Source organism: Eumetopias jubatus, unplaced genomic scaffold, assembly GCF_037043125.1.
Source record: "Eumetopias jubatus isolate StellerSeaLion01/CBP00866 unplaced genomic scaffold, mEumJub1_p1.0 scaffold_4, whole genome shotgun sequence".
In the NCBI taxonomy this organism is placed as follows: Eukaryota; Metazoa; Chordata; class Mammalia; order Carnivora; family Otariidae; genus Eumetopias; species Eumetopias jubatus.
This window is the reverse complement of record NW_028274810.1, coordinates 23,145,027-23,171,837: the sequence shown is the minus strand read 5'-3', so window position 1 is coordinate 23,171,837 and position 26,811 is coordinate 23,145,027. Positions and strand designations below refer to the sequence as shown.

The following is a 26,811-nucleotide window of genomic DNA, read 5'->3' as shown; positions in this document are numbered from 1 at the left end:
TAAAAGAAATTAATAGTAGCTTCTATGTTTATCCCTATTTTACAGTTGTAAAAACCAAAGCACAAAAAGGTTGAGTATTTTCCAAAGCTTCACAGCGAGTTAGGGGCAGAGCTGGGTTGAAAACCCAGGCACATTTCATAATCATGGATTATTATGCTTTTCTACAGCATACACCCCAGAGCAGTGGCTCTCAAACATGTTTCTGACCATGACCCCTTGGAGGATTACATGACCCAGTACAACAAAAAATAATAGAAACAGAAGTTTTTTAAAATAATAGTCTTACCAGGTACAGTGCATTCAGCTCTTTCCTATTTTATTTTAAAAATCGTTGGTTGCGGGGACGCCTGGGTAGCTCAGTCGGTTAAGCGTCTGCCTTTGGCTCAGGTTGTGATCCCAGGGTCCTGGGATCAAGTCCCATCATTAGGCCCTCTGCTGAGCAAGGAGCCTGCTTCTCCCTCTGCCTGCTGCTCCCCCTGCTTGGGCTTGCGTTGCCACACACACTCTCTCTCTCTCTCTCTCTCTCTGACAAAGAAATAAATAAAAATCTTTAAAAAATAAAAATCATTGGTTGCAACTAATAAATTACTTTTACAACCCTCAATGGGTTATGACTTACAATTTGAAAAACACTACTGTAGAGGCCAGGGCTACAAGTGATCATTCAGTATCTCCACTTGGATATTTGACAGTCATGTCAAACAAATGAATAGTTATCTTCATTTGGTTACTGATAGTCTACAACCAAACTCCTGAATTTCATCCTCCAATTCTGCTCCTTCCCTTTCCTTCCTCTCTCATTAAATGGTAGCTTCTTCTGCACTGTCCATATGGTAGCCACTAGCCACTAGCCACAAAGCTATGGAGTGCTTGAAATGTATCTATCATAATTGAGACATGCTAGAAGTGTAAAATACACACCAAATTTTGAAGACTTAGCAGGAAAAAAGAACCTAAAATATCTCATCAATAACATTTTATATTGATTGCATGTTTAAATGATGTTTAAGATATACTGAGTTAAACTTTTTTTAAATTTTATTTATTTATTTGACAGAGAGACACAGCGAGAGAGGGAACACAAGCAGGGGGAGTGGGAGAGGGAGAAGCAGGCTTCCCAAGGAGCAGGGAGCCCGATGCGGGGCTCGATCCCAGGACCCTGGGATCATGAACTGAGCCGAAGGCAGAGGCTTAACAACTGAGCCACCCAGGCGCCCCAAGATATACTGAGTTAAATCAAATATATTATTAAAATTAATTTCACCTGGGGTGCCTTCGGCTCAGGTCATGATCCCAGGGGCCTGGGATCAAGCCCTGCATCGGGCGCCCTGCTCAGCAGGAAGCCTGCTTCTCCCTTTCTCATTCCCCTTGCTTGTGCTCTCTTGCTATGTCTCTTTCTGTCAAATAAATAAATAAAATCTTTAAAATTAATTTCACCTGTTTCTTTTTACTTTTTTGATGCTACTTGAAAGATTTTTTTACCTATGTAGCACATATTTCTTTTTTTTCCCATATATTTCTATTGGACAGTAATCTTCTGGTTGCTCAGGCTAAAAATCTTAGAATCATCCATGACTCCTTTCTATCCATCAGTATAAGCTCTACTTTCAAAATAGATCCATAATTCAAAACTTCTTACCACCTTTACTACTATACCTTCTTTTTTTCTCTTTCTCTCTCTGTCTCACACACACAGACACCCCAGTATCTCTTGGTTAACTGAAATAACTGATCTTGCTTCCTTCCCCACCACACCCTCCAGTTTATTTAGCTATTTTACACTTCTAGCATGTCTCAGCTATAAAGTTGCAGAGTAATCCTTTTAGAAGGTCTACCAGATTATGTCACTCCTCTGTTCAAAATCCTCCAATGTCTCTTTTGCCCTGATTAAAAGCCCAAATCCTTGCCATAGCCTACAAAGCCTTATAAGATCTGGCTGCCAACCCCACTCCATTATCTGTCCTAATTTCTTACCACTCTCTTCTCAGTTATGGTGGCCTCCTGGAATCCACCAAATATGCTCCTACCTCATGGCCTTTCCACTCCTGTACCTCTGTGTGTAACCCTCTACCCTGGAGATCCTCCCTCCTCTTACTCTGATTGGGATCAAATGTCAATTTACCAGCAAGTCCTTTACTGACTATTATATTTACAGTTGCAAACATCCCTCTCCTGACTCTTCCACACTTCCACTTCTCACTCTTCTTTTTCTTACAACCTTTCATTATCTTATATAATTTGCTTATATAATTTGTTTATCTGTCTCCCACAAATAAAATGTAGGAGTTCCACGAGGGCAGTGAATTTGTTTCACTTCCATGCTTGGCAAATCCTAGGTGCTCAATAAATACTAGTTGAATGAATAAGTGAACTACAGATTCCCAAACTCAGTTTTGGACCACTTGCAACTAGCCATTCTCAGAAATCTACTGAAACAAACATTTCAGGATCTTCAGTTTTTAAACCATTATTGTTTTTGGACCTACAGTATTTCCACAATAAGGGAAGCAAGATTTTTCACCACACTCCACATCTTTTATCCGTTTTCTCATGATCCTTAGGTGTCTTCAAAGTGCTCTACAAGAGGGGTTTTCTTTTCCCCAGGCATTAAATCTCCATAGGCATCTGTACCACATCCTAAAGTTCTGGCCTAAAATATGTACAGCACCACATCCTAAAGTTCTGGCCTAAAATATGTACAGTAATAGCCAGTATAGATCCTTTTTTAAAAAACATATAATGTATTATTTGTTTCAGGGGTACAGATCTGTAGATCCTTTTTTTTTTTTAAGGAATTGTAGTTATATTTATTGAGCCCATACTGTAAAACAAGTGTTCTTCTGTCTTATTTTTTAATTGTGTTCAATTAGCCAGCATATAGTACATCATTAGTTTTTGATGTAGTGTTCAACTATTCATTAGTTGAGTATAACACCCAGGGCTCATCTCCACAGGGGCCCTCCTTATCCTTAACCCCATACAACCTTCAGGTCTATGCAGTGTACATGAGATACAACCAGATGTTGTACAAGTGGTATTTGCACCCTCAATTGTTCGTAAACTGGCCACACTTCACCTACCTAGTAGTTCCATCTCTGCATTCAAGATGTGCCGTGTTAGGACTAGAATTGGTAGACACACGAAGGATGGAATGTCAGAGATTGTACACAGGCCCCTTATTTTAGACATGGGGAAATCAAGATTCAGAGAACTGGGGCCAAGCAAACTTAAGCCACATGAAAAAATATAATAATAAATAGATATTTTAAATTTCTTAAAAATCAAAACAAAGACACAAAACACCTCGTGGTAGAAGCAACACTAGAAGCCAGGTCGCTTGCCTCCCACCATTCAGCCGTTCCACAAAACGACCTTGTTGTGCAGCTTAACTTAGTGGCAGCCTTCTACCGCAGCATTCTAATGTGCAAATATGAGCTCACGGGCTGATAGAGGAGGTGCACAACCCGGACTTCGCACCTCCCTAGCGGCGAGAAAAAAAAAAGAAGCTCCCAGCTCCGACCGGCCTCTGCCGCCTCCCGGGCCCGGCCCCGCTGACCACAGTCTCGCGAGACTAGTGGTCGCGGCGAGCCGGCGCGGAGCCTCCCGGAAGTGGGCGAGGGGACCTGACAGCTCCCACTCTGGCGTGCGCACTCGAGGCCGGGTGGGGGTCGAGGGTCTCCTCGGGGACCAGCGCGAGGCGGAGTCACGGAGAAGCTCTCTGCCATTCACACGGCGGCCTTGGCCCTGGCCCCGCTGCCGCCGCCCCGCCCCTTGCCCTTCACGGCGCCCGGCCCGCCTTGTCTGGAGCTGCTTTTTGCGCCTGGGCAGCTTGTCTTTCCCCTTTTGCTTTCCTTCACGTCTCCTCCCCCGACTCCAACCCCGGAGTCGCGGGTCCTGCGGTGTACCAGAAGCCGCACGTATAACTTGCTCAGTGTAAGTGCTAGGAATGCAGCTGGCCTCTCTGGGAAATGCGTTCTATCTATAGCTCTGTCTGTACATCCTATGTCTGCAGCAGCTATTCCAGGGGCGACAACTGCTTCCCTGTGTTCTCATCTCCCCATTGGTGGCTTCCAACCCGAATTTGGGAATGGGGAGCTCTCCCACCTGTTAATCTTGGAGCAGACTGATCTCTTGTAAGCAGAAGTGCCATTTGTAGTCTTCAAAGCTTTTTGGCTTGGGACCGGGAATTTTCCCCCCAGCCCAAATACAGTCTTTCCAAAACGTATTGCTTTTCTCTGAGAATAATTTAGTTTTGTTTTTTGTTTTAATTTTAAGAATCTGTAACACAATAGTTTTGCTTTGGTCCTATTGTGCTCGAAAGGAGGAAACTATTAATTTGCCTTCTCAGGTCTTATTTATAAAATTCATTCTCTTTGCTCTGCTAGGGTTAAAACACGTTTAGAACATGTAAGTGCGGCTGTCAGCCTTAAAGAATTTAAGATAATAGTTATTTTCTTTATCTTAATTCCTTTTTGTTTCATAGGGGTAACTCATTCGATTTTGGAGTTCTTTTAATTCTTCTGAAAGATTTCAAGTCTTCTAGAAGCCAAAATGGGACACAGTAAACAGATTAGAATTTTACTTCTGAACGAAATGGAAAAGCTGGAAAAGACCCTCTTCAGACTTGAACAAGGTCAGTAGCAAGTTGTTTAGTTGGCTCTGTGTCTTTTAAATTTTCTTTATGTCTTTTAAATTTTTAATTAAATGTCATTAATTTTTTTAAACTTTTAGATACAATTTCCAAGGACCTTTCTAAACTTGATCAGTGCAAAGATGGTGCTGTATTCTAAAAATATCACTAATGAAAGTTAATTTTAGTTATAAAGTTGAAAATATGTTTATTTGTCATGTTAGAACAAGGCTAAAGTAGCTCACTCTTCTTTCCATGGTAACTTCCACTTAAGAAAGAAGGTGTATATAGGATCAAGACATTGACCATATTATTTCTATTAACAATTATTATAAAAAACTTAGCAAATTACTTCATCTGTAATTTTACTTGGAGTGTATATATGGTTTTCCTTCTTTTTTTTTGTTTTTTTTTTTTTAGTTTTGCTTTTTTACAGCCCTCATTCTTCTCCTTTACTGGGACTTTGATTTAGTAAAATAGATCACAGCAAAAAGCAAACTATTATTTATGTTTTTCTAAAGCCCCTCAAATATGGAGACGATAAAGCTGAAACTATTTTTTGCCAAATACAAAGTGAAAAAACTGATCAGGTAATGTTGAAATATATTTGAGCTTTTTTTTTAGACTTTATAATTTTTCAAGATTGAAAAACATTCCACACTCATTTATGTTAATATAACTTGTGAAGTAGAAGATTTATGTATGAAATATAAAGTGCATAGTGTAACAGATAGATGTTGAAAGTAAACATTGAAGGATTTTTTCCCCCAATATCTCGAGTTAAATTTTTGAAAGAAAAAAAAAATTCAACCATCAAATGTGTTACCTCCATGCCAAATCACCTTCTTCCAACTTTGGCATTTAAGATCACTGAGTACTTACTCCATTTTTGGCTTTCTTGACTCTGCACTTTCCTGGTTTTGATTTTTTCCCTACTCTCTTGAGTACTCTTGTCAACTTGGTGGTGTCTCTTGCTGAGCTCTCTTCCTTCCACATTTTAATTAATTCTGTCTATCTGCAAGAAATCCTTTCTTTTTCTCTTCCTCTGCCCTCAAAGAATTACACATTCTCATAGCCTCATTTGTTGCTTCTCTGCTGACGGCCCTTTTTGGAAGAAGAGCCTTGAATTTTGCTTGCTTCTTGAAAGCCAGAAGTATAATGGCAAGAGTAAGAAACTAGAATTTTCTTGGCTCTGCTGCTAACAACTTTTTTTGACTTTGGGAAAGTCACATGAATTATTAACATTAATTTATTTGTGAAGTGAAGATGTTAATTTCTGCTCTTCTACCTTCATGGATTTTGAAGCTCAAAATTAATAATATATGGTTTTAAAGACTAAATGGGTATAAGGCATTGATAGATCACTGTACCTGTTTATTTCACCCTGGTTTCTTGGCTTCATCCAGGTATGACACTATAGAATAGACTCAGGATAGCTCCACTTGGAGATGCTTAAGTCTAACATATCCAAAACCATGTCCTCCCCATTCTCAAACCTTCTTCATTTTACATCCTGTTTATTCTAGTGATATCTCCATTTTCATAGTTTTAAGGCCTTTGAAACTTTGTACTCTTCTTTGACAATTTTTTCTCTTTAACTGTAGTCTCTTTAAGCCTTATAATTTCTTTCCAAATGTCTCTGTTTGCCTGTCTCTCTCTTTCATATGGCTGAATATGTATGCTAGAATAATTTCTTGGGACGCCTGGGTGGCTATCAGTCGGTTAAGCGGCTGCTTTCTGCCCAGGTCATGATCCCAGAGTCCAGGGATCGAGCCCCGCATCTGGCTCCTTGCTCAGCGGGGAGCCTTGCTTCTCCTTCTGCCTTCCCCTCCCCCTGCTTGTGCACGTGCTCTCTCTCTCTGACCAATAAATAAATAAAATCTCAAAAAAAAGATAATCTTATGCCATCTCTTCCCTTTTCATTAATTGGTGTTTATATATATAGTCAAATTTAAATGCCTCTGGCTGGCTTCCAAGACATTCTATAATAAAATCCACCTTCCTTAGCCAAGGTTGTTACCTCATTGTTCCCCATTACTAGTGTCCTACATCTTTACAGTTCCCCTGTTAATTCCCTCCCAACTGGCTTTTCCCCTTTTTTTTAAAGATTTTATTTATTTATTTGACAGAGTGAGAGACTTCGAGAGAGGGAACACAAGCAGGGGAGTGTGAGAGGGAGAAGCAGGCTTCCCGCGGAGCAGGGAACCTGATGTGGGGCTCGATCCCAGGACCCTGGGATCATGACCTGAGCCGAAGGCAGATGCTTAACAACTGAGCCACCTAGGCGCCCCCCACTGGCTTTTCTCATAGCTCTCCCGACACTTTTACTTTTGTCAGATTCCTCTATATTTATTAAATCCCTTTCCTATCATTCTGTGTGTCTCCTACCTCTCAACTTTCAGCTAAAATTCCACCACCTCCTTGAGGTCTTTCCTTAATTTTTTGTTATCTCCTTTCTTTGATTTCCATCACACAATAGTCACAGAACTATTAAGACCTGAACAATGTAGCAGTTTCTAAAAGCTTATTGGTCTTACAGTGTCCAACTAGAGTTTAAGATCTGTGAGGGTAGGGCAAGTATTATAAACCTAGTACAATGTACAACAGTCAATGAATCCCTGCTGATTGATTACTAAAACATGAGTTAAAGCTAGCAAAAAGTATAAAATCAGCCAAGCTAGTTGAAGAGGGAACTATGAAGGGTTTGTAAAATAAGAATGATGTGGTTCAGTCTGTAACTCTAGTTAAAACCAGTAAACTCAACCAAATGATAAAAATGGGAACATGTCAGTTTTTTGTGTGCAGTAATGAGGTGATCATATTGTTATAGAAGATAATTATAATGTGAAAGATGAAGAGACATTGGAGACAAGAAGTCCTCAAGAAGTCTATTTTGAAAATATGTCTGTTTAAAGATAAGGGTTTAACTACATCAGAGTCAGAAAAAAGGGAATAGAGTATGAGATATTTTAAAATTCATAGGACTTGGCGACCAATTAGGTGTGAAGAAAAACTCTGGCAGGTTTTGGCTCTTTTTTTATTCACGAGAGACAGAGAGAGAGAGAGAGGCAGAGGGAGAAGCAGGCTCCCAAAGAGCAGGGAGCCCGATGCGGGACTCGATCCCAGGACGCTGGGATCATGACCTGAGCCGAAGGCAGACGTTTAACCATCTGAGCCACCCAGGCGCCCTGGTTCTTTCATATTTAATTGGTCACCACATCCTTCTTCGTTTTTCTTTTCTTTTCACTTTTCCCTAAGAAAGGATTCCTCCTCATTTTCAAGGCTAGTATCTCTATAGATTCTTCTAATTCAACGAGTACAAGACCAAATAATTATTTTTTTCTAGCCAAATCATAGCCTTCTATATTTCCTATTTCATTCAGTGGCAGAACAATGAACAAAAATCAGTTTTCCCCAAACCTGGAATTCTTCCATTTTTATATTGGTTGGTCAAATTTCAACTTACACTTTTTTTTAAAGAAAATACTTAGGCTCCTGGGTGTTTCAGATGATTAAGCATCTGCCTTTGGCTCAGGTCATGATCCCAGGGTCCTGGGATCGAGCCCCGCAGAGCAGGGAGCCTGCTTCTCCCTCTCCCTCTACCTCTCCCCCTGCTCGTGCTCTCTTTCTCTCTGTATCTCTGTGTCTCAAATGAATAAAAATAAATAAATTTTTAAAAAAAGAAAATATTTAAAGGGGCGCCTGGGTTGCTCAGTCGTTAAGCATCTGCCTTCAGCTCAGGTCATGATCCCAGGGTCCTGGGATCGAGCCCCGCGTCAGGCTCCCAGCTCCGCAGGAAGCCTGCTTCTCCCTCTCCCACTCCCCCTGCTTGTGTTCCCTCTCTCCCTGTCTCTCTCTATCAAATGAATAAATAAAGTCTTTAAAAAAAATACTTATAAAGATTTCTTGATTAGGATCTGGAGCTTATATAAATTTAGTGGAGGGGAACAAGGTGGAAAAATTTAGTTTATATTAATAGTTTAAGCACTCACTTTACTAGTTGCCTGCAGGAGGGAATGGCTAATCTGAGTAAAGTATTCCTAGTGTTCTATGAGGAATAAGATAGCCACACCATGTACTGCTATGACCTAAGCTAATTTTAGCAAACCGAGTGAGTAATTATGGAATCTGACATACTCTAGGCATTCTAATGTTTCATTTACTGTATATAAAAATTTTAGTTTCCGTGAGTTGTATTAGAGGTCTACAGAGTGGCTATGTACCCTTAAGGGTAGGCACTGATCTGTCTATTGGAATATAGTAAAAAAGTACAGGATTTTCCTTTCTTTTCCCTTTTTTCTTTCATCTGTTTTTGTTTTTAAAAAAGTTATTAAATTTGGGGGCACCTGGCTGGCTCAGTCAGAGCATGCGACTCTTGATCTCAGAGTCGTGAGTTTGAGCCCCACGTTGGGTATAGAGATCACTAAAAATCAATCAATCAGTTTTTTAAAAAGATTTTTAAAAAAGCAGTTACATTTTTGCTAATGCATAAATTGACATTGATGCTTTCAGTTTGTGTGTCACATGAGTTATAAACAAGAAGGACATGTTCTGAGAAAAAAGTGGAGGTTGGAGGTCTGGAAGGGGTTGACAGTCACACCATATCTGGTTTGCTTGCAGTATGTTGCCACAGGTTACATTTTTAGCTAATCTAGGTTAAGTACATATACAAGTTATATTATCTTAAATAGTAGAGTCTGTACAATACTTTGCCAAAAAAGGTAGAATAACCATAAATGCCTCTTTTACCTCAAGAGGTTGTCAAACTTAAAGATGAGTTAGAAAGTGTTTGGTATTTGCTGTTTGAAATTTGTCCTTTGCAGGAATGACATGTAGCTTTCTTAGAAAATATTTTCTGAAAAAAATTTTTCTGAAAAACTAAACACAATTTAACTGTGAGGTAAACCTGAGTGAGAAAGTTAACTGCTTTTTGATGAAAATTGGTTCAGATAGCAAATATTTCAACTTTGCAGGCCATATACTTTCTGTTGCAGCTACTCAACTCTGCCATTGTATCATGAAAGCAACCATAAACAACACATAAATGAATGGGTATGGCTGTGTTCCAATAAAACTTTATTTATAGAAACAGATAGTAGACTGGATATAGTTTGCTGACCCTTGCTATAGCAAGAACATTTTGAATATGTATTTTAGTAACCCTTCCATCATATGATTTTAGCCATATAATGAATATCTGCCCTCTTTAAAAAATTGATAACAAAATTTTTTAATCTGTTTAAAATCTTCCAAATAAAGGATTTCTGTTGGTTTTCAAATCATCTGTTTAATATATAAATATGGAACATCTTATTAGCTTATAAAAACAATTGATGATGGCAGGAAAATATATCTTTACTACCACATTTCAACAAAAATCTTTACATAATTGGTGAATGGGATTGAAAAATTAATGTCATGGATTAGTAAACACAGCCACCAAGAGCTTCTTCCATTTGAATTTGGGTGTCTTTGTGTGTTTTTTTTTTTCCAAGTCTGAGGCCGCTAAATCAAGTATCAATAAACAGAAGTTGGAATCTTTAAATTACTTTATCATAAAATATTAAACCAAGACTTAAAATTAATGAAATTTATTTAATCACATTGCTGTCACTGACAGATATTATCAATACTGAATTTTAGTGAGAGCTAAAAGATTTTTTCCATCCATTAATAAATTAGTTATTTAAAATATTGTTTATTTTATTTACATCTTATCCCATTTTTATGTTTTACAATTTATATAATCTATTAAATCATACATGTGTATTCTATAAATAAATATTCATATTTAGAGAATGCTTGTCAGTTTTTTTCTGAGTATATACCACTGATCTAAATACTGTTTTGAGATTTTGGATGAGTTTTAACCTTTGTACTACAAGTTCTCTGAATCCTTGGGTAATGCTAAAAACAATATTTGTATAAACTGAACAGGGGACAGGTTGTTTAAATATGCTCAGACAGCTAATCTCTGATGTTTGTACCTGTTGAAAATAATACCACTTCTTCTATAATAAATTTAATCATTATTGTAAAGATGTAGATATTTATGGTTCTCAGTCACTGAGTTTTAAAATTCCGTGTTTAAATCTTTGGGCAATTATTTCTCAAACTATCTCTTCATAATTGTATCTCTAACTTTAAAATGATGTTTTCCCAATTATAAAATTATGGAAGTGTATAAAAAGCCTTTGTTCTGTGCTCTTTGTTTCAAAACAAAATTGGGTTTATACTATCCAAGCAGGTTGAAACCTGATATAGCATAATGGTGGGTGAATTCCACCTCCTAGCTTACTGCCACATTTCAGCCATGCTTTTTTCCAGAAAGGATTTCAAAAGATCTTTATAGATGCATAAAATGAACAAAATGGAATAAAAGTAGCCATGTTATTAAATATCTTTAAATAACATGACTTATAATGGCTTATAATATTCTAGCTTGGATAATACCATAATTTGTACCATAATTTATTTAATCATTCCCAATCTTTAGATAGTTTGTTGTCAGTTTATTTAATTATAATAAATGAAGCTGTTATGAATATACTCTATGTTTACATCATTGATTAATTCCTCAGAAAACATGTGTGTATATGAAATTATTGGGCCAAACATAAGCCTTATTAACACTTAGTATATTTATGCCAAATAATGTATAGAAAAATTTATGTATATAGCTACTTAGAAAAAAAATTATAAGTTTCACTGTACAATGTGAGAAGTAGAAGTGAGTCCCTAAATTTTTGCAGTTAATGACATTTGGATAATTTGTTTCTTACGTGCTAAAGCCATTTGCTATGGAAAAAAATTATATTCATAATTTAGTACAATCCAAGAATGTGGTTAGCAGTACTTATCACTAAATTATAATTTTTTTCAAGGAATGCCTAGAACTTCCATTCTTCACATTATCTGCAGTATGCAAAACAGAGTATTTGTATTTCTCTAGGCAAAGGTAGGGGTATTTGATTGGATTACAGTAAATTGAAAGAGTCCAGCATTCTCTTTAATATCTTTTATTGAAATCTCCTGTTCATAAAGAGTAGCTTACCAATCTCCTGTTCACAAAGAATAGCTTTGGTATTTAATGTTGTGATGTAGAATTTACCATCTGTCAAATATCATTGGGAGGGATTTACTGCTACCAAAGAGCAGTTTTAAACATGACTGAAACATCTACATGTTCTGCATTTCAGGATTTGATTTGAATCACACTGACATTATATATATATATATGTGTGCGTGTGTATTAGCAGATATATATGTATAGTATGTATACATATATGTGTGTATATATATATATATATCAGCAGATACTGATATCTCTGATTCATATCCACCACAGTAGGGTTCATTGTAGCTTCAGCCTTGCTTCTTTGTAACATCTTTCTCTGACATTGAAAAATCACCTTTATTTTTGAAAGATATTTTCACCAAGTATGGAATTCTAGGCTGACAGTTTTAATCTTCAAGTACAGTTGACCCTTAAACAATGCAGAGGTTAGGGACACTGACCCCCCTCCCCATGCAGCCAAAAATCCAGGTATAACTTTAGACTCCCCCAGAACTTAACCTAATAGCCTATTGTTGAGCAGAAGCCTTACAGATAACACACATTTTGTCTGTTATATGTATTATATACTGTAATCTAACAGTAAGTAAGCTAGAGAAAAGAGAATGTTATTAAGAAAATCATAAGGAGGGGCGCCTGGGTGGCTCAGTCAGTTAGCCTCTGGCTTCAGCAGGGGTCGTGATCTCCAGGTCCTAGAATTGAGCCCCACGTAGAGCTCCCTGCTCTGTGGGGAGTCTGCTTCTCCCTCTCCCTCTGCCCCTCCCCACTGCTCATTCTCTCTCTCTCTAAAATAAATAAAATCTTAAAAAAAAAATTATGAGGAAAAAGAAAATACATTTACAGTACTGTACTGTGAAAAAAAAAAAACAATGTGTAAGTGGACCTGCACAGTTCAAACCCGTATTGTCCAAGAATCTACTGTACCTTTAAAGATACTGCTCCACTGTCTTCTTGCTTTTATTGTTTCCCATGAGAAATCTGTCATCCTTATCATTGTTCCTCTGAACTTACTATGACATTTTCCCCCCTCTGGCTACTTGTAAGATATTTTCTTTATCAATGGTTTTGAGCAATTTGATTTTAATGTTTGTTGGTGTGATTTCCTTCATGTTTTGTGACTGGGGATTTATTGAACTTCTTTGATCTATAAATTTGTTGTTTTTATCAAATTTGGGGATTCTTCTACCCATTATTTCTTTAAATACTTGATATCCCCCCTCTCTTTACTCTTCTTTGAGGACTTTAATTACCTGTATATTAGGCCACTTGAATTTTTCCACAGATCACTGATGCTTTTTCAATTTTTTAGATTCTTTTTTCTCTCTTTGTTTCATTTTGGGTATTTCTATTGCTGTGTCTTGAAAGTCACTAATTTTTTTTCTGCCATGTCTCATCATCCATTAATTCCATGTTGCAGATTTTTCATCTCAGACCTTATAGTTTTCATTTTTAAAAAGTTTTATTTCGATCTTTTGTTCTGTTTTGTTTTTTAGTATTTTCCATGTCTTGAAATAACTCTTTGGACATACGGAATACACTTATGATAACTGATGTCCTTCCTTATCTGCTAGTTCAACATCTGTGTCATTCCTGGGTCAGTTTTCATTAAGTGATTATTTTCCTTGTTAAGGGTTGTGTGTTCTTGCTTCTTTGTATGTCTTATAATCTTCATTTGGATGCCAGACATAAATTTTACCTTGTTGAATGCTGGGTATTTTGGGATTCTTATAAATGTTTTTTGTCTTTGTTTTTGGAATGAAGTTAAGTTACTTGGAAATATTTTAATACTTTTGATTTGTGAAGCTAGTCTAGTCTATGCCCGGTTTAGGACTCATTTCTCTCCACTCCTGAAACAAGATCCTCTGAACTTTCTCCCCATTGCCTCATGAATTATGAATTTTTCCAATCTGGCTGGTGAGAACAACCACTATTCCTGGTCTCAGACATGCACTAATCAGTATTCTGCTGAATACTCAAGGGAGACCTTCTGCAAATCTCTGGAGTTCTGTCTCTGTGCAGCTTTCTCCTCCTCACTAACTGTTCTCATCTGCAAACTAGCTGCTTTGGTCTCGACAGATTCTTAGCTCCATCTTCTCAGCTCAGAAAGTTAGTTGAGCTCTGCCTGGTTCTCCTTTTTCTGCCTCAACCTGGAAATTCTTCCAAGGTAGTAAGAAGGGGCAGTTTTAAGGTTCGCATTGCTTATTTTCTGTCTCTTAGTTGCCTGATGTCCAGGCTTAAAAACTATCATTTCATAAATTTTATCTGGTTTTTCCTGGTTTCTTTTAAGTTTCAAGGAAGAACGTAAATCCAATCCCTGTTATTCATTACATCTTTGCCAGAAGCAGAAGTCTGAGGTCCTTTACATCTTCTGTTTCCTCTGTGTGGAGTGCCCTACCCCAGATATCTGTGTCATTGACGCTCTCACCTCCTCTTTCTGTTTAGCGGTTTTTTTATTGGATGCTGGACATTGTGAATGTTCTGTTCTTGTATCTCTGGATTTTTTTGTCTTCCTTTAAGGGAGTGATGCCTTTTATTTTAGCAGCCATACACATTATCTGTGGGTCAGCTTATCCTTTTGAGGCTATTTTAAGCTTTGACAGGATAGGTTTATAGTAGTTTTTACTCTAGGGCTATGTTAACCCTACTACATAAGACACGATTCTTTTGAATACAACAGGTGTTCAAAAACGTCTCTTCACTCTGGCTGCTTGAAAATTGTAATGTCTCCCAGGCCTGAGTGAGCTCTGGGAATTGGTCAATTGATAGTTCCTAGTAGTTATTCTTTGCCCAGCCTCCTGGAGTCAAATACTGCCCATGTCAGCCCGGTATTCAGGCAGATTGAAGAAGACCCTAGGTAATTTTCTAGAGCTCTTTCTTTGCATAGCTTTCTTCTGTGCCATACTCTGCCCTGAAAATTGCAGTTTCTTCACCCTCCCCAAACTCAAATCTCTGTCTTCTCAACTCAGACTACTACTGTTCCTGCTCCCTGTGTCACAGCCCAGAAAGTTTCCCCAGTCTAAAAGCTAGAGTTCATAGGAATCACCCTTCTCTCAGGCATCACAGTCCTTTACTACTTATTTCTGAAAACAGTTGTCTCATATATTTCTTCTAGTTTTTCAGCAGAGGGCAAATCTAACGGCAGTTACTCCATTATGGCCAGAAGCAGACATATTCAGAGTGATATATCATGCAAAGTGATTTAATACACAAGTTAGGTCATGTGACTTCTCTGCTTAAAACTGTTCATTGGTTCCTCATTTCAGTCAGAGAAGAAGCCAAAATACTTACAATGGCCTACAAAATCATGATCTGACTTCCCTGTTACCTTTCTTTCCTTATACCCTACTACTTCTCTCCCAGTTTATTCCAATCCATACATACTGAACTTATTTCTGGAACCACCAGGCATGCTTCCATCCTAAGTCCTCTCTGTTTCCTTTGCTTGGTGAGTACTTTCCATAGATGGCCATGAATAGCCATGTGGCTAACTCCCTCACTTCTCTCAAGCTTTTCAACTTATTAATAAAATTGCTACCATCTCCCCACCATCTCTTCTTTTCCCCCATTTTCCTTACACTGCTCTGATTTTTCTTTTTTCTCATAGCATTTATCCCTCCCTGACATAGTGTTTTTTCTTACTTATTTGTCATGTTCATTGTTTAATGGCTGCCTTCCCCCCTTTAGAACTCAAGTTCCACAAGGGCAGAGATCATTGTCTATTTTGTTTCCTATACATGGTCTACACTCATTACATAATTTTCTATACTTTGTTAGATGCTTAATAAATTGAGCATTAAAAGTATTGATATTAGTATGTTTCTTTCTTTTCAAAAAGTTTCTTAAGAGGTAAACATTTCCAGTTATACAATAAATAAGTCCCAGAGATGAGAAGCATAGGGAATATAGTCAATAATATTGTAATAACATTGTATGATGACTACACTTATTGTGGCGAGCATTATGTGATGTGTACAGTTGTTGAATCACTATGTTATACACCCAAAAGTAATACAACATTGTATGTCAACTATGCTTCAATAGTAAAAAAATAAATAAATTTTTAAAATTTCCTTAAGCTTGGGATGCCTGGGTGGCTCAGTCGGTTAAGCGCTTGCATGCTCTCTGTCTGACAAAAAAATAAATAAAATATTTTTTAAAAAATTTCCTTAAGCTTAAAGATTATAATCAGCAAAACTAAATTTTCCTGCCTTCATTGGTTATGACCCTTTATTGAAATATTACATTCATGATTAAAATTTATAAGTGTTATATTTCTTTTTTTATTACGTTTTTTATTTTAATTCCAGTATAGTTAACATACAGTCTTATATTAGTCTCAGGTATACATATAGTGATTCAACAATTCTATATGTTACTCAGTGCTCATCATGTTAAGTATTCTCTTACATGCCTTATATTTCTAATAGACTTTACTATAGTCAGAATTTTCACATTCTAATAATTATAGTCAAGATTTAAAATCTGCCGTGAACCAACCACAATTTTATTTCACAGTAAAAGTATAACTATAATGTGTTGATTTTTTTTTCATGGCAAAATACTTGTAACGCATTATAGAAGTCTCGGATATATTTTAGTAGAAATAGCCTAACTTTGGTAAAAGCTGGAATGTTTTGGCCCTCAGAATTCCGAGAAAGGCTTAAATATTAAATACTAAACCATGAGAAATAGGGATAGAGGCAATAGTTTGCTGGAATCACTTGCGTTGACTCACAAGAGCGGACTGTGCATATCTTTTCCCAGTTCCATGTTCAGTGAGATCACGTTGGTAGCTTAAGGTTGAACACAGTAAGATTGTTTCCCCCAGGAAGTCAGCAAACACTGCTCAGTCAGGGCTCAGCACTCCCAACCCCCAACCCCAGCCTTACACAGCCACTTGTTAACTATTACCACACCGCTGGATTTGAGCAGACATCAAGAACAGACATCAGGGGCTCAAATGCCTCTGGAGCTTCTATTAGAAATCTGAAAACTGCCTCTCTAGAGGTTGTCTTCTCTCAGGAAGACTGGCTTTCTTTTTATGGTGAGATAGTTGCTCCATGATACCTCCCAAGTTTTACATACTATCACATACTCTGACACCACAGAGAAACTCACTTTTTCTGTTGCTGTTTGAAAAATACTAGCAAACATCTCTAAGTACTTAGATGCCCACCTCTGGGCAATCAATTCAGAAGTGGGGACTGGGGGGTTGGAAAGTGTTGTGGGATCATGGGAAATGGGGTAATATAAGAACTTGCACATCTTGGAGAAAAAGGAACCCATGTGTACTGTTGGTGGGAATGTAAACTAGTGTAGCCACTGCGGAAGACAGTATGGAGATTCCTCAAAAAATTAGAAATAGAACTACCATGTGATCCAGTAATTCCTCTACTGCGTATTTACCCAAAGAATATCAAAACACTAATTTGAAAATATGCACTCATATGTTCATTGCAGCATTATTTACAATAGCCAATTTATGGAAGCAGCCCAAGTGTCCATCAATAGATGAATTGATAAGGAAGATGTGGTATTAACCACAAAAAAGAACAAAATTTTGCCATTTACAACGTGGATGGATCTGGAGAATAAATCCGAAATTAAATAAGTCAGAGAAAGACAAATACCATATGATTTCACTCATATGTGGCGTTTATGAAACAAAACAAAGAAAAAAAGATAAACCAAAAAACAGACTTTAACTGTAGAGAACAAATAGTTACCAGAGGGGAGAAGGGTTGGGGGATGGGTGAAATAGGTGAGAGGGATTAAGAGTACACTTATCATGATGAACATTGAGTAATGTATAGAATTATTGAACACTGTATTGTACACCTGGAAATAATATAACACTATATATTAGTTATACTGGAATTAAAATTAAAGAGAAAGAAAGATTTCAAGTTCAGTAAAATTTCATTTTGTTCTTTTGCTTTAGTGCTATCCTAGTTTCTAAAAGTACTCTCAATAAACTTGAAGACATATTATTAAAGAAAAAAAAAAGAATTTGCATATTCCAAAGTAGCCATGCAAATAGGAATCAGTTTCCAGGAGGAGAAGAGAGAGACAGTACAGAACAGGCAGTTCTATGATGTTAAGTGTTTGTTAAAATATAAAATTCAGCTAAATTAGAATGCAGAGTAGTTCCAAAGCCAGCATTATTTATTAGGAGTTATTTTATTTTATTTAAAATTTTATTTATTTGTCAGAGAGAGAGAGTGCAGCAGGCAGAGGGAAAAGCAGAGAGCCTGATATGGAACTCAATCCCAGAATCCCAGGATCATGACCTGAGCCGACGGCAGACACTTAACTGACTGAGCCACACAGGCATCCCTAGGAGTTATTTTAAACATAGTTGAAAAACCATAGTTTATGTAATACTTTAAATAAAACATCTGTTTTTTAATGTGGTAATTTAAGTTCCTACAATGAGTTTATTGAAATGTGCTTTTTGTTTAGGGTTTGAACTACAGTTCCGGTTAGGCCCCACTTTACAGGGAAAAGCAGTTACTGTGTATACAAATTACCCATTTCCTGGAGAAACATTTAATCGAGAAAAATTCCGTTCCCTGGAATGGGAAAATCCAACAGAAAGAGAAGATGATTCTGATAAATACTGTAAACTTAATCTTCAGCAAGCTGGATCATTTCAGTATTACTTCCTTCAAGGGTAAGTCAGGTGTTCTATATGTGGTGGGTGGGGGGGAGTTAATTTATTCTATCCAGTTAAATTATATAGCTTGTAAAAAGTTATTATATAAACCATCACAGTGCAATTTTTACAGGATTCTTTGAGATACAAATAGAATATGGTTCTTTTGTTCCTAGGAAGTAACTGTAAGACTCGTTGCAGATTCAAAGTATTTTTTTTAAGTAAATGCTTGAATATTCAAGTCTTTTCATACAACTTCATTATAAGATGCTATTTGCTTGAGTGCCCTTGTTATTACTGACAGATTTTAGTACACTTATTTTTCCTTAAAGCAACATTATTAGATGTTATATGTATTATGTCATTATGTAGAGATTAGAAAAGGATAAAATGAGGCTTTTCCATTGAATTTCATTGCAACTTTGTAAATGCTTTTATGTGCTTAGAAATATATTTTTAAGTGGGATAATTCAACTTCCCATTAAAGAGTCAGACTATCAGATGAGGATTTTTTTTTCTATCATTAATTGAAAAGTTTTTGTTTTGTTTTTTTCCTTAGAAATGAGAAAAGTGGTGGGGGTTACATAGTTGTGGATCCTATTTTACATGTTGGTGCTGATAATCACGTGTTACCCTTGGACTGTGTTACTCTCCAGACATTTTTAGCCAAATGTCTGGGACCCTTTGATGAATGGGAAAGCAGACTTAGGGTTGCAAAAGAATCAGGTAATGTCAGCTATCTTTCTTTTCTTTTTTAAAATAAATGTAATTATCCTCTGTGATACAGATTTCAAAAGCTTTGATTCTCCTTTTAATTTTGTTTCTTAGTATATTTAGTAATATAAATAGAATCATATAAAGTTAAGACTTAACCATTTTTAATCTATAAAAATAGCAAATTATATGGTTCAACTCAGTAAATTAAGGAACTCCAATAATAAAACGAGATCATTATTATCTCCAAGACTTTTACTTTCACATATAAAAATTAGTAGTAAACTATTAAAATGTTTTGGAAAATGTATTATTATTGTATATAACTTTAATTCAACATTGAGTAACTGTCTTCCATACGGAAGGTGTGTGCTGCCCTATATACAAAAAGTATATGCAATGGATAATATTAATTTTCTACTTTCAAGTTGAATATAATATGAAGAAAGAGATAAGTTTACTGACATAATTGAAACAGAACACAAGTATAGTGGAGCATTAAAGTAAAAGAAGACATGCTGATATACTTGTGTATATACATAAGTACATATATATAATTTATATCCAACAAATATAAATTGAACCCCAAATAATAACTAGGCACTGTGTACAATGATTTTTTCAAATGCATTGTCTCATTATATCTGTCTTATATATGAGGACACTGATATTCTGAAAGATTTAAGTAGACTTGCTTGAAGTCACTTGGGGTACAGCTAGTCTTTGACTCCTTTTCTAGTTGCATGGTTGCCTTGCTATTTAAAATTACTTAAGTTTAAACTTGTATTTTGCTTAGTTTTAGTTTGTTTTTTTTCCTTACATTGGTCTTTATTTTCTTGTGTTGCAGGTTACAACATGATTCATTTTACCCCATTACAAACTCTTGGACTGTCTAGATCGTGCTACTCCCTTGCCAACCAGTTAGAATTAAATCCTGATTTTTCAAGACCTAATAAAAAGTATACCTGGAATGATGTTGGACAGCTAATGGAAAAACTGAAAAAGGAATGGAATATTCTTTGTATTACTGATGTTGTCTACAACCATACTGGTATGAGCTTTATTAACTACTTCCATTAATTTTGGTGAAAATATTCTGATTATTCTATTTCTTGCTATTTTATATAACATAAATTTTAAAAACACAAATGATGCATAGGTGTCTTTCAATTTAAAAATCACTTTATATAGTACCACTTTTTTCCTTTCAAAGAAAACAGTGTTGGTTGAAGATAAAATCAGCTTGTAAGTACTTTCAATGTGATGATTATAAAAACAAGAGAGTGATCATAGAAGAGACATATGATCACATATTTCAACTTGCAGTATTAATACTTTGCAGACCAACATGTGAATCCCATATAGCAACAGCTCTGGTACTATAGTATATATTTGAAAAAACTGAATGACTGTTATTTAAACAGAAAGTTACTGGTAAACTCTTAAAAGTTAAATCTAAAAATTATACCCCTTACATACTAGAAGGGCTTATTAAAGTTAACCCATTTGGATCTCAAGATTCTTCACCAATATACAATTCTATTAAATGTGTAAGAACTTCCCAACTGGTGATCCTCAGGGAGGTGATTGCTCCAATCACCTGTCAGAACAGCTGGGCCTGGAGAAGCCTCTGGCCATGATCAGCTTTCAATTTAACCCAGTGTGCCTTGCAAATATTATCTTCTCTGTAAGCCACAGTGAAAACTTCCTAATATCTAGGAACTCAGTATTCTTTACTTGAAAATTTGACATTATTGATAATTACTTTAACATCTATAATATCATTCCCATCAAATTTATCAAACTACATAATGACATTATATGAGTTAGGATATGGGATAGGCAGCTGTAACAAAGAGACAAAAATGTAGTGATGTAAGACTGAAACTGTATTTCTTATAAAAGATGAGATACACATCCCCAGACTACTATAGTAGCTCAGTGGCAATAGAGAAGGAGGTTCTTGCTCATGCTGCTCTAACTCCAACACTTTGCTTCCAATTCTTAATCAAATATGGCCGCTCCAGTTCTCAGTATCACCTTCTACCACTGGAAATGAGGAAGGGAAGTCATGCTTTTTAAGGGCATGATCTGGTTGTGTGTGTGTGTGTGTGTGTGTGTGTGTATTCTCACATTTTATGAGATAGGATTTTTTTCTCTTGTACACCTAGCTGTAAAGCAGTCTTGCAGTATGGCCTGTCAGCCATATGTACAGCTGAACCTTGGGAATTCTGTTACTAAAGGAACAAAGGGAGAAAAAAATTGGGGTACAGTAGTAGTCTCTATGAGAGACTATATTTCTGAGGCATTTGAGAGATTCTAAGCAATATAAAAAAGTAAATTTTGCTTCAGCCTTAAATTGGAAAGTGCTACAAATCATAATGTCCTTTCTGTGAAACGGGTTTTCATTATAAAGTTACTATCCAGGGGGAGTCAACTTCCAGATTGGCAGTGTGAGGGCTTCACAGACCCTCTACCCAGCAAAACAAATGGTAAAAATTATTTTTTAAAAAACTGTTTAAACTCTTTGTAAATTGTTCTAAGGGGATTCAGCATATGGAGAAGCACATAAGGAAATCTACTAACTCTCAGTAAGAGTAGTGACAGTCTGTGACATTTGAACCAGGACCTTCTTCTCCCTGCCCCAGCTCAGAATGATGACCTGGCAGGGGCAGCTGGGAACACAAGGCTCCTTTTCTCCTCAGCTCCCACTATAGGGCTACAGTTGAAATGGTCAGGCTTCCAACATTTCTCATGCCCCTCCCAACTCCGGCACTCTGTTGCAGAAACTCTCTTCTGGGCAAGAACAGCTGAGAGGTCTTGGGCTCCCTTCCTTCGTCCAACCCCACTCATAGAGGAAAAGCTTTACCCCATGCATGGCAGGGCAAGAATACTGGGCCCCAGTTGCCCTTGCTCCAGCTTGCTTGTGGGGTGGAGGTTCCATACCTGGAGAGGTAAGCCAAAAAACGCAGAGGTTACAGTTCCTGCAACCAGCTGTGCAGCAGTGACACAGGTGTTCTGCGCAGGGGAGGAGATGTGCAGTCAGAACAGAGTTAGAATGAAATTGACTTTGTTTGGTACATAGCATGGGACGCTGTTAGAAACAATGGAGACTTTGGTGGTAAACAAGAGGAGGCTGGTATCACCATGAGCAACATATAAAATCATAGGCTAGCTAGTAGTTTAACTGAAAAAACCAGGGAAAGAGATAGCTAAGAACAGCCCTCCTGGGGTCAGACAAGTCTCAAAGACTGGCATCAGAGATTATCCCTGCCAAGGAGTCCAAATTTAATTGGATCAGATTGTGGAGTAATTTATGCTCCAGCCTATTATCAAAAAATAATAGCACAAGAGAGTAATAGCTAAGTGTGATTCCAGCAGAGGCAAGCAGTTTAACAAAGTTCAGGGAAGGAGACAGTTAAGAGAACCCTGCTAAAAACCACTGTCATCCCAGACTGACTGCCCGTGGCCATGGCTGCACCCTCTGAGTGGCAACATCAATGGCTGCACGCTGTAGTGGAAATAGACTTCACTGAAATAGTCTAGCCAAGTTACAAACAGACAGCTAACAAAACCTGGAAGGAATGGGCTCAATATCCAGAGTTGCTACAGTACGTTATCTAAATTGCCCAATTTGCAACAAAAAATTGAGAAATGCAAAGAAACAGCAAGTGTGACCCATACACAAGAAAAAAGCAGGCAACAGAAATTGCCTTTAATAAGTCCTAGATGTCATGCTTAGCCAACATAGACTTCAAAGCAACTATTATAAATATATTTAAAGAATTAAAAGAAACCAGGTTATAAGCAGTAAAGGGGAGGATATGATGATGATATCCTCATCAAATAAAGAGTATCAGTAAATGGAAATTTTTAAAAGTAACCAAATGGGAATTCTGGAGCTGAAAAGTAAATAACCAAAATTAAAAATTCACTAGAGGTATTCAGCACTATATCTGAGTTGACAGAATAAAGGATCAGTGAACAGAGATTATACATTTTGAAGATCAGAAGAAAGAAGATAAAAATGAACAGAGTTCCAGTAAAAGGTGGGACATCTTGAACCACACCAACATGCATCATGGAAATACCTGAAGGAGAGGAAAGAAAAGAACAGAGAAAACACTTGAAGAAGTAATGGCTGAAAACTTCCCAACCTTTAAAATTTGATTTAAAAAAATTAATCTACACATCCTAAAGCTCAGTGTACTTTAGATAATATAACAAAGATAGCCACACTCAGCATAGTAAAAAATTTGTAAGCCAGAGATCTAGGGAATTTTTAAAGTAATGCAAACCTTGTTTAATTATGCTTCATTTTATTGCCCTTCTCAGTTACTGTTTGCTTGCTTTTTTTTTTTAATTACAAATTGAAGGTTTGTGGCAACCTGCGTCAAACAAGTCTAATGATGCCATTTTTCTAACGCATTTGCTCACCTCAAGTCTCTGTGTCACATTTTGGTAATTTTTACCAAACTTTTCATAATTCAAACTTTTTCATCATTATATTTGTTATGGTGGTCAGTGATTTGTGATTATGACTTGCTGAGAGCTCAGATAATAGTTAGCATTTTTTAGCATTAAAGTATTTTTTATTTAAGGTATTGCTTTTTTAGATATAATGCTATTGCATACTTAATAGACTACAAAATAGTATAGACATAACATTTTTATACACTAGGAAACCAAAAAAATTTGTTTGACTTGCTTTGTTGCAATTTTCATTTTATTGCAATGGTCTGGATCCAAATCCACAATATTTCCAAGGTGTGCCTATATCTTGAAAGGCAGAGGCTGTCAGAGTTAGTTGAAAAAACAAGATCCAAGGATATGCTGTCTACAGGCAACACACTTTAGATACAAAGATACAAACAGGTTGACAGTAAAAGGATGGATAAAAATTTATCAAGGATTGGCAGCTTGGAAGTTCCCTCTCTGGTTGCTTTGGAGACAACACAGCTTTGGGCATATATATGGTCTCCCAGACTGCCAGAGGTGAATGTGATTTTATTTTTAAGCCTGGCTTCCTAGGATTCGCCCTGGGTCAGAGTAAGTTAGTGTTCACTCCATGTTTGGGTAGAAGTTGTGTTTAAGTCCCTTTGCCAGTGAGTTATCCTATGTTGTTGGGTCTGTATGGGATATGAGGAATGTTTTCAAGTCTTTCCCATGTCCTGTTAGAATTGCTTCTGAGTGGGTGCAGCCCCAGGAAGGCTGTCCTCTGCTTTCTCTTTCCCTGGTTCTCTCTATTAAGCTTCTGTTTGTTTTGCTCTGATGTTTTTCTTACATCGTGGAACTACCAGCATTCTCTTAACTGCTCCCCACCAGGGTCTTCATTATTTTCAATGACACCTTTACACATGGAATTCTTCACTCACTGTTCCAAACAAATTCAGTCCTTTGAAGCAGAGCCCTTTATCCTCATGGCCTTTCTCCCTGAGCAGAACGCCTGTGCCACTGCTCCAGAGCTGGGGATGAGACCACTTTTCTCCAAGTACCATCTCATTCTGGGGCACTCAAGGCAGGAGGTAGCAATCCCTGGTCTTCTCATTTGCCCTTCCCATGCGGAATCTTCACCCTACAAGTAAGCTCCAGCTCTCAGGGGCAATTGGAGTCCCAGTATTCTTGGCCTCCCTGCAAGGGACGTCCACCCTACAAGGTGGGGTGGTGACTAGGTGGAGGAAAGGAGCTGAGATTATCTTTGCCTGCCTACTTGGAATAGAGCTTCTACAAAATGGGGCTGGAGGAAGTGAGAAACATAGGCAGCCTGCCTCTCCCAGCATGAAACTGTAACCCCGGACTGGGAGTGGTGGGAAGAGGGAGGCTCCATGTTGGCCATGCCTACCTGGCATAGAGCTTCCATTAACCCATAGCTGGTTGGGAGGGTTAAGGGAGCAGATCGTAGTTCAAATGCCACAGACACTTGCCATTCTTGACGAGAGTTAGATTTTCTTGAATAAATGTTTGTCCATATGTTGAATGCCCTTAGGACAATTTCCAGAGACTTTAAATGATTATATTTTATAATTTTTGCTATTTAAATTACAGTTCTGCTGGGGAGAATGTCTGCTAAGTTCCTCACTGCACCACTTTAGAAATCCGTATATATTAAGATGTAGTTTGGTTTGACTTCTCGTTCATGTAGAATTAGAAAAAAATACTTTATTAGCTAATGTTTAGAATTCCTTCATTTTACACTTGATTATTTCAAAAAAATAAAATAACAAACTTTCAGGATTTTACCATTTAAAAAATTAGGGTAGCCTTAGTATTCTTAATAAATGAAAATCCAAACTGGATATAATTATCATTACATTTTTCTCTTACATCTTGAATTCTAATAACTATGATGATGAATCTAGGGAAAACCCAGCTTGATCTGGATTTGGAAAATTATTAATTTAACTGTTATTACAACATCTCTGTTTCTTATGTATCCTGTCTTCATCCAAGTGTTCATTATAGATATAAATAAATTATATACTACATTATTTACTAAATAAATTACTGAAACTAAAATAATCATGATTTTTAAACTCTGTAAGGATTGTAATGGTGCTCAGCTGAGTGAATGAGGCATGAACACATTCATCTGGTTAAGACTGCAAGTTCTGAAGAAACTTGCCCAAATTCATTCCTGCCTGTATGACTTTGTCTGAGTTACTTATCTCTCTGTGCCTCAATTCCTTATCTGTTAAAGAAACACAATAGTATGTCCTACACAATGTGGTAGGACATGAGGATTAATAAGTTAATATATTTAACTGGTATATGGTAGGTATTCAACAGTTGTTATTACTTTTTGTTCCATGTATATTGACCACTCAGGCTCCTCAGTATAAATTCAGGGGCGTTACTCTATCTTAAAGATGAAACAGAATATGTATAGCTTTAATTTTTTACTTAAAAATTAAAACAAATATTCTTTAATGTTGTAAATACTTGGAATACCTGGCAGAACTCCTCTGATTCTGATTCTGAACTTACTGATACAAATGCATAATAAGATGTAAGCTACACCCTTGTTCTTTAAGTATGTTTCTTTTAGCAATTTCTCAACCTCACTTTTATCAGTCTTACTAAAATAATGTATCTTATTAACTATTCAAGATTAGCTATACAAAGAGGTTGCCTGTGAGAGAACTGAGTTTTCTTCCATCAGAATTATCTAAGCACAATAAAATAAAACAAACAAACAAACAAACAAACCCACCTCTCTAGAATGAAAAAGCTCCGTGAGGACAGGAGCCTTGCTCACTTTTGCTGCAGAATATCCATCTCCCAGAATAGTGCCTGGGACAGATCACATTCTGAGTGATGCAAACATATGAATGGATTTTGAGTTAACATGCTGTCCTCAGGCAGTGCTACCCATCAAATACTTGGGTAGATGTGCCTGGGCCTTGGCTGGAGCTGGGACTGGTTTGAGATGTGAGTACTAAGAAGAGTGGGTGAGATGAGGAAGGACATGTTCAAAGAAAGAGAAGGACTAAGATGTAGCAAACCTCCCTCAGAGGTTTAGCGGAAATGAGAAGGACCAAAAGAGAGAAGGAAAAATAAAAAAACCACCAAAATAAGGATACCTTTTGTAAATCAAAGAAGTATTTTATAAATCAATGAAGGAATAATCAGTAATGGCAAACGTTACAGAGGTTAAACAGATAAAGTTGAGAAAGTAGCACTAAATCTCATGATTCGGAGGCTTAGAGTAATGTCAGTGGAGTGCTAGACGCCGCAGCA

The 26,811-nt window shown here is 36.9% G+C and overlaps 1 protein-coding gene across 1 annotated transcript in view; it reads left to right on the top strand.

The window, feature by feature from the left end:
• Nucleotides 1-3,622: 3,622 nt before the first annotated feature.
• AGL (amylo-alpha-1,6-glucosidase and 4-alpha-glucanotransferase) overlaps nucleotides 3,623-26,811 on the top strand; it is a 77,124-nt gene continuing 53,935 nt past the window's right edge. The window contains exons 1-5 of the mRNA XM_028102148.2: nucleotides 3,623-3,933; nucleotides 4,484-4,633; nucleotides 18,168-18,378; nucleotides 18,920-19,086; nucleotides 19,922-20,125. Of these exons, the coding sequence (XP_027957949.1) occupies nucleotides 4,552-4,633; nucleotides 18,168-18,378; nucleotides 18,920-19,086; nucleotides 19,922-20,125 (664 nt within the window). The 5' untranslated portion in view covers nucleotides 3,623-3,933; nucleotides 4,484-4,551. The remainder of the gene's footprint in view (nucleotides 3,934-4,483; nucleotides 4,634-18,167; nucleotides 18,379-18,919; nucleotides 19,087-19,921; nucleotides 20,126-26,811) is intronic.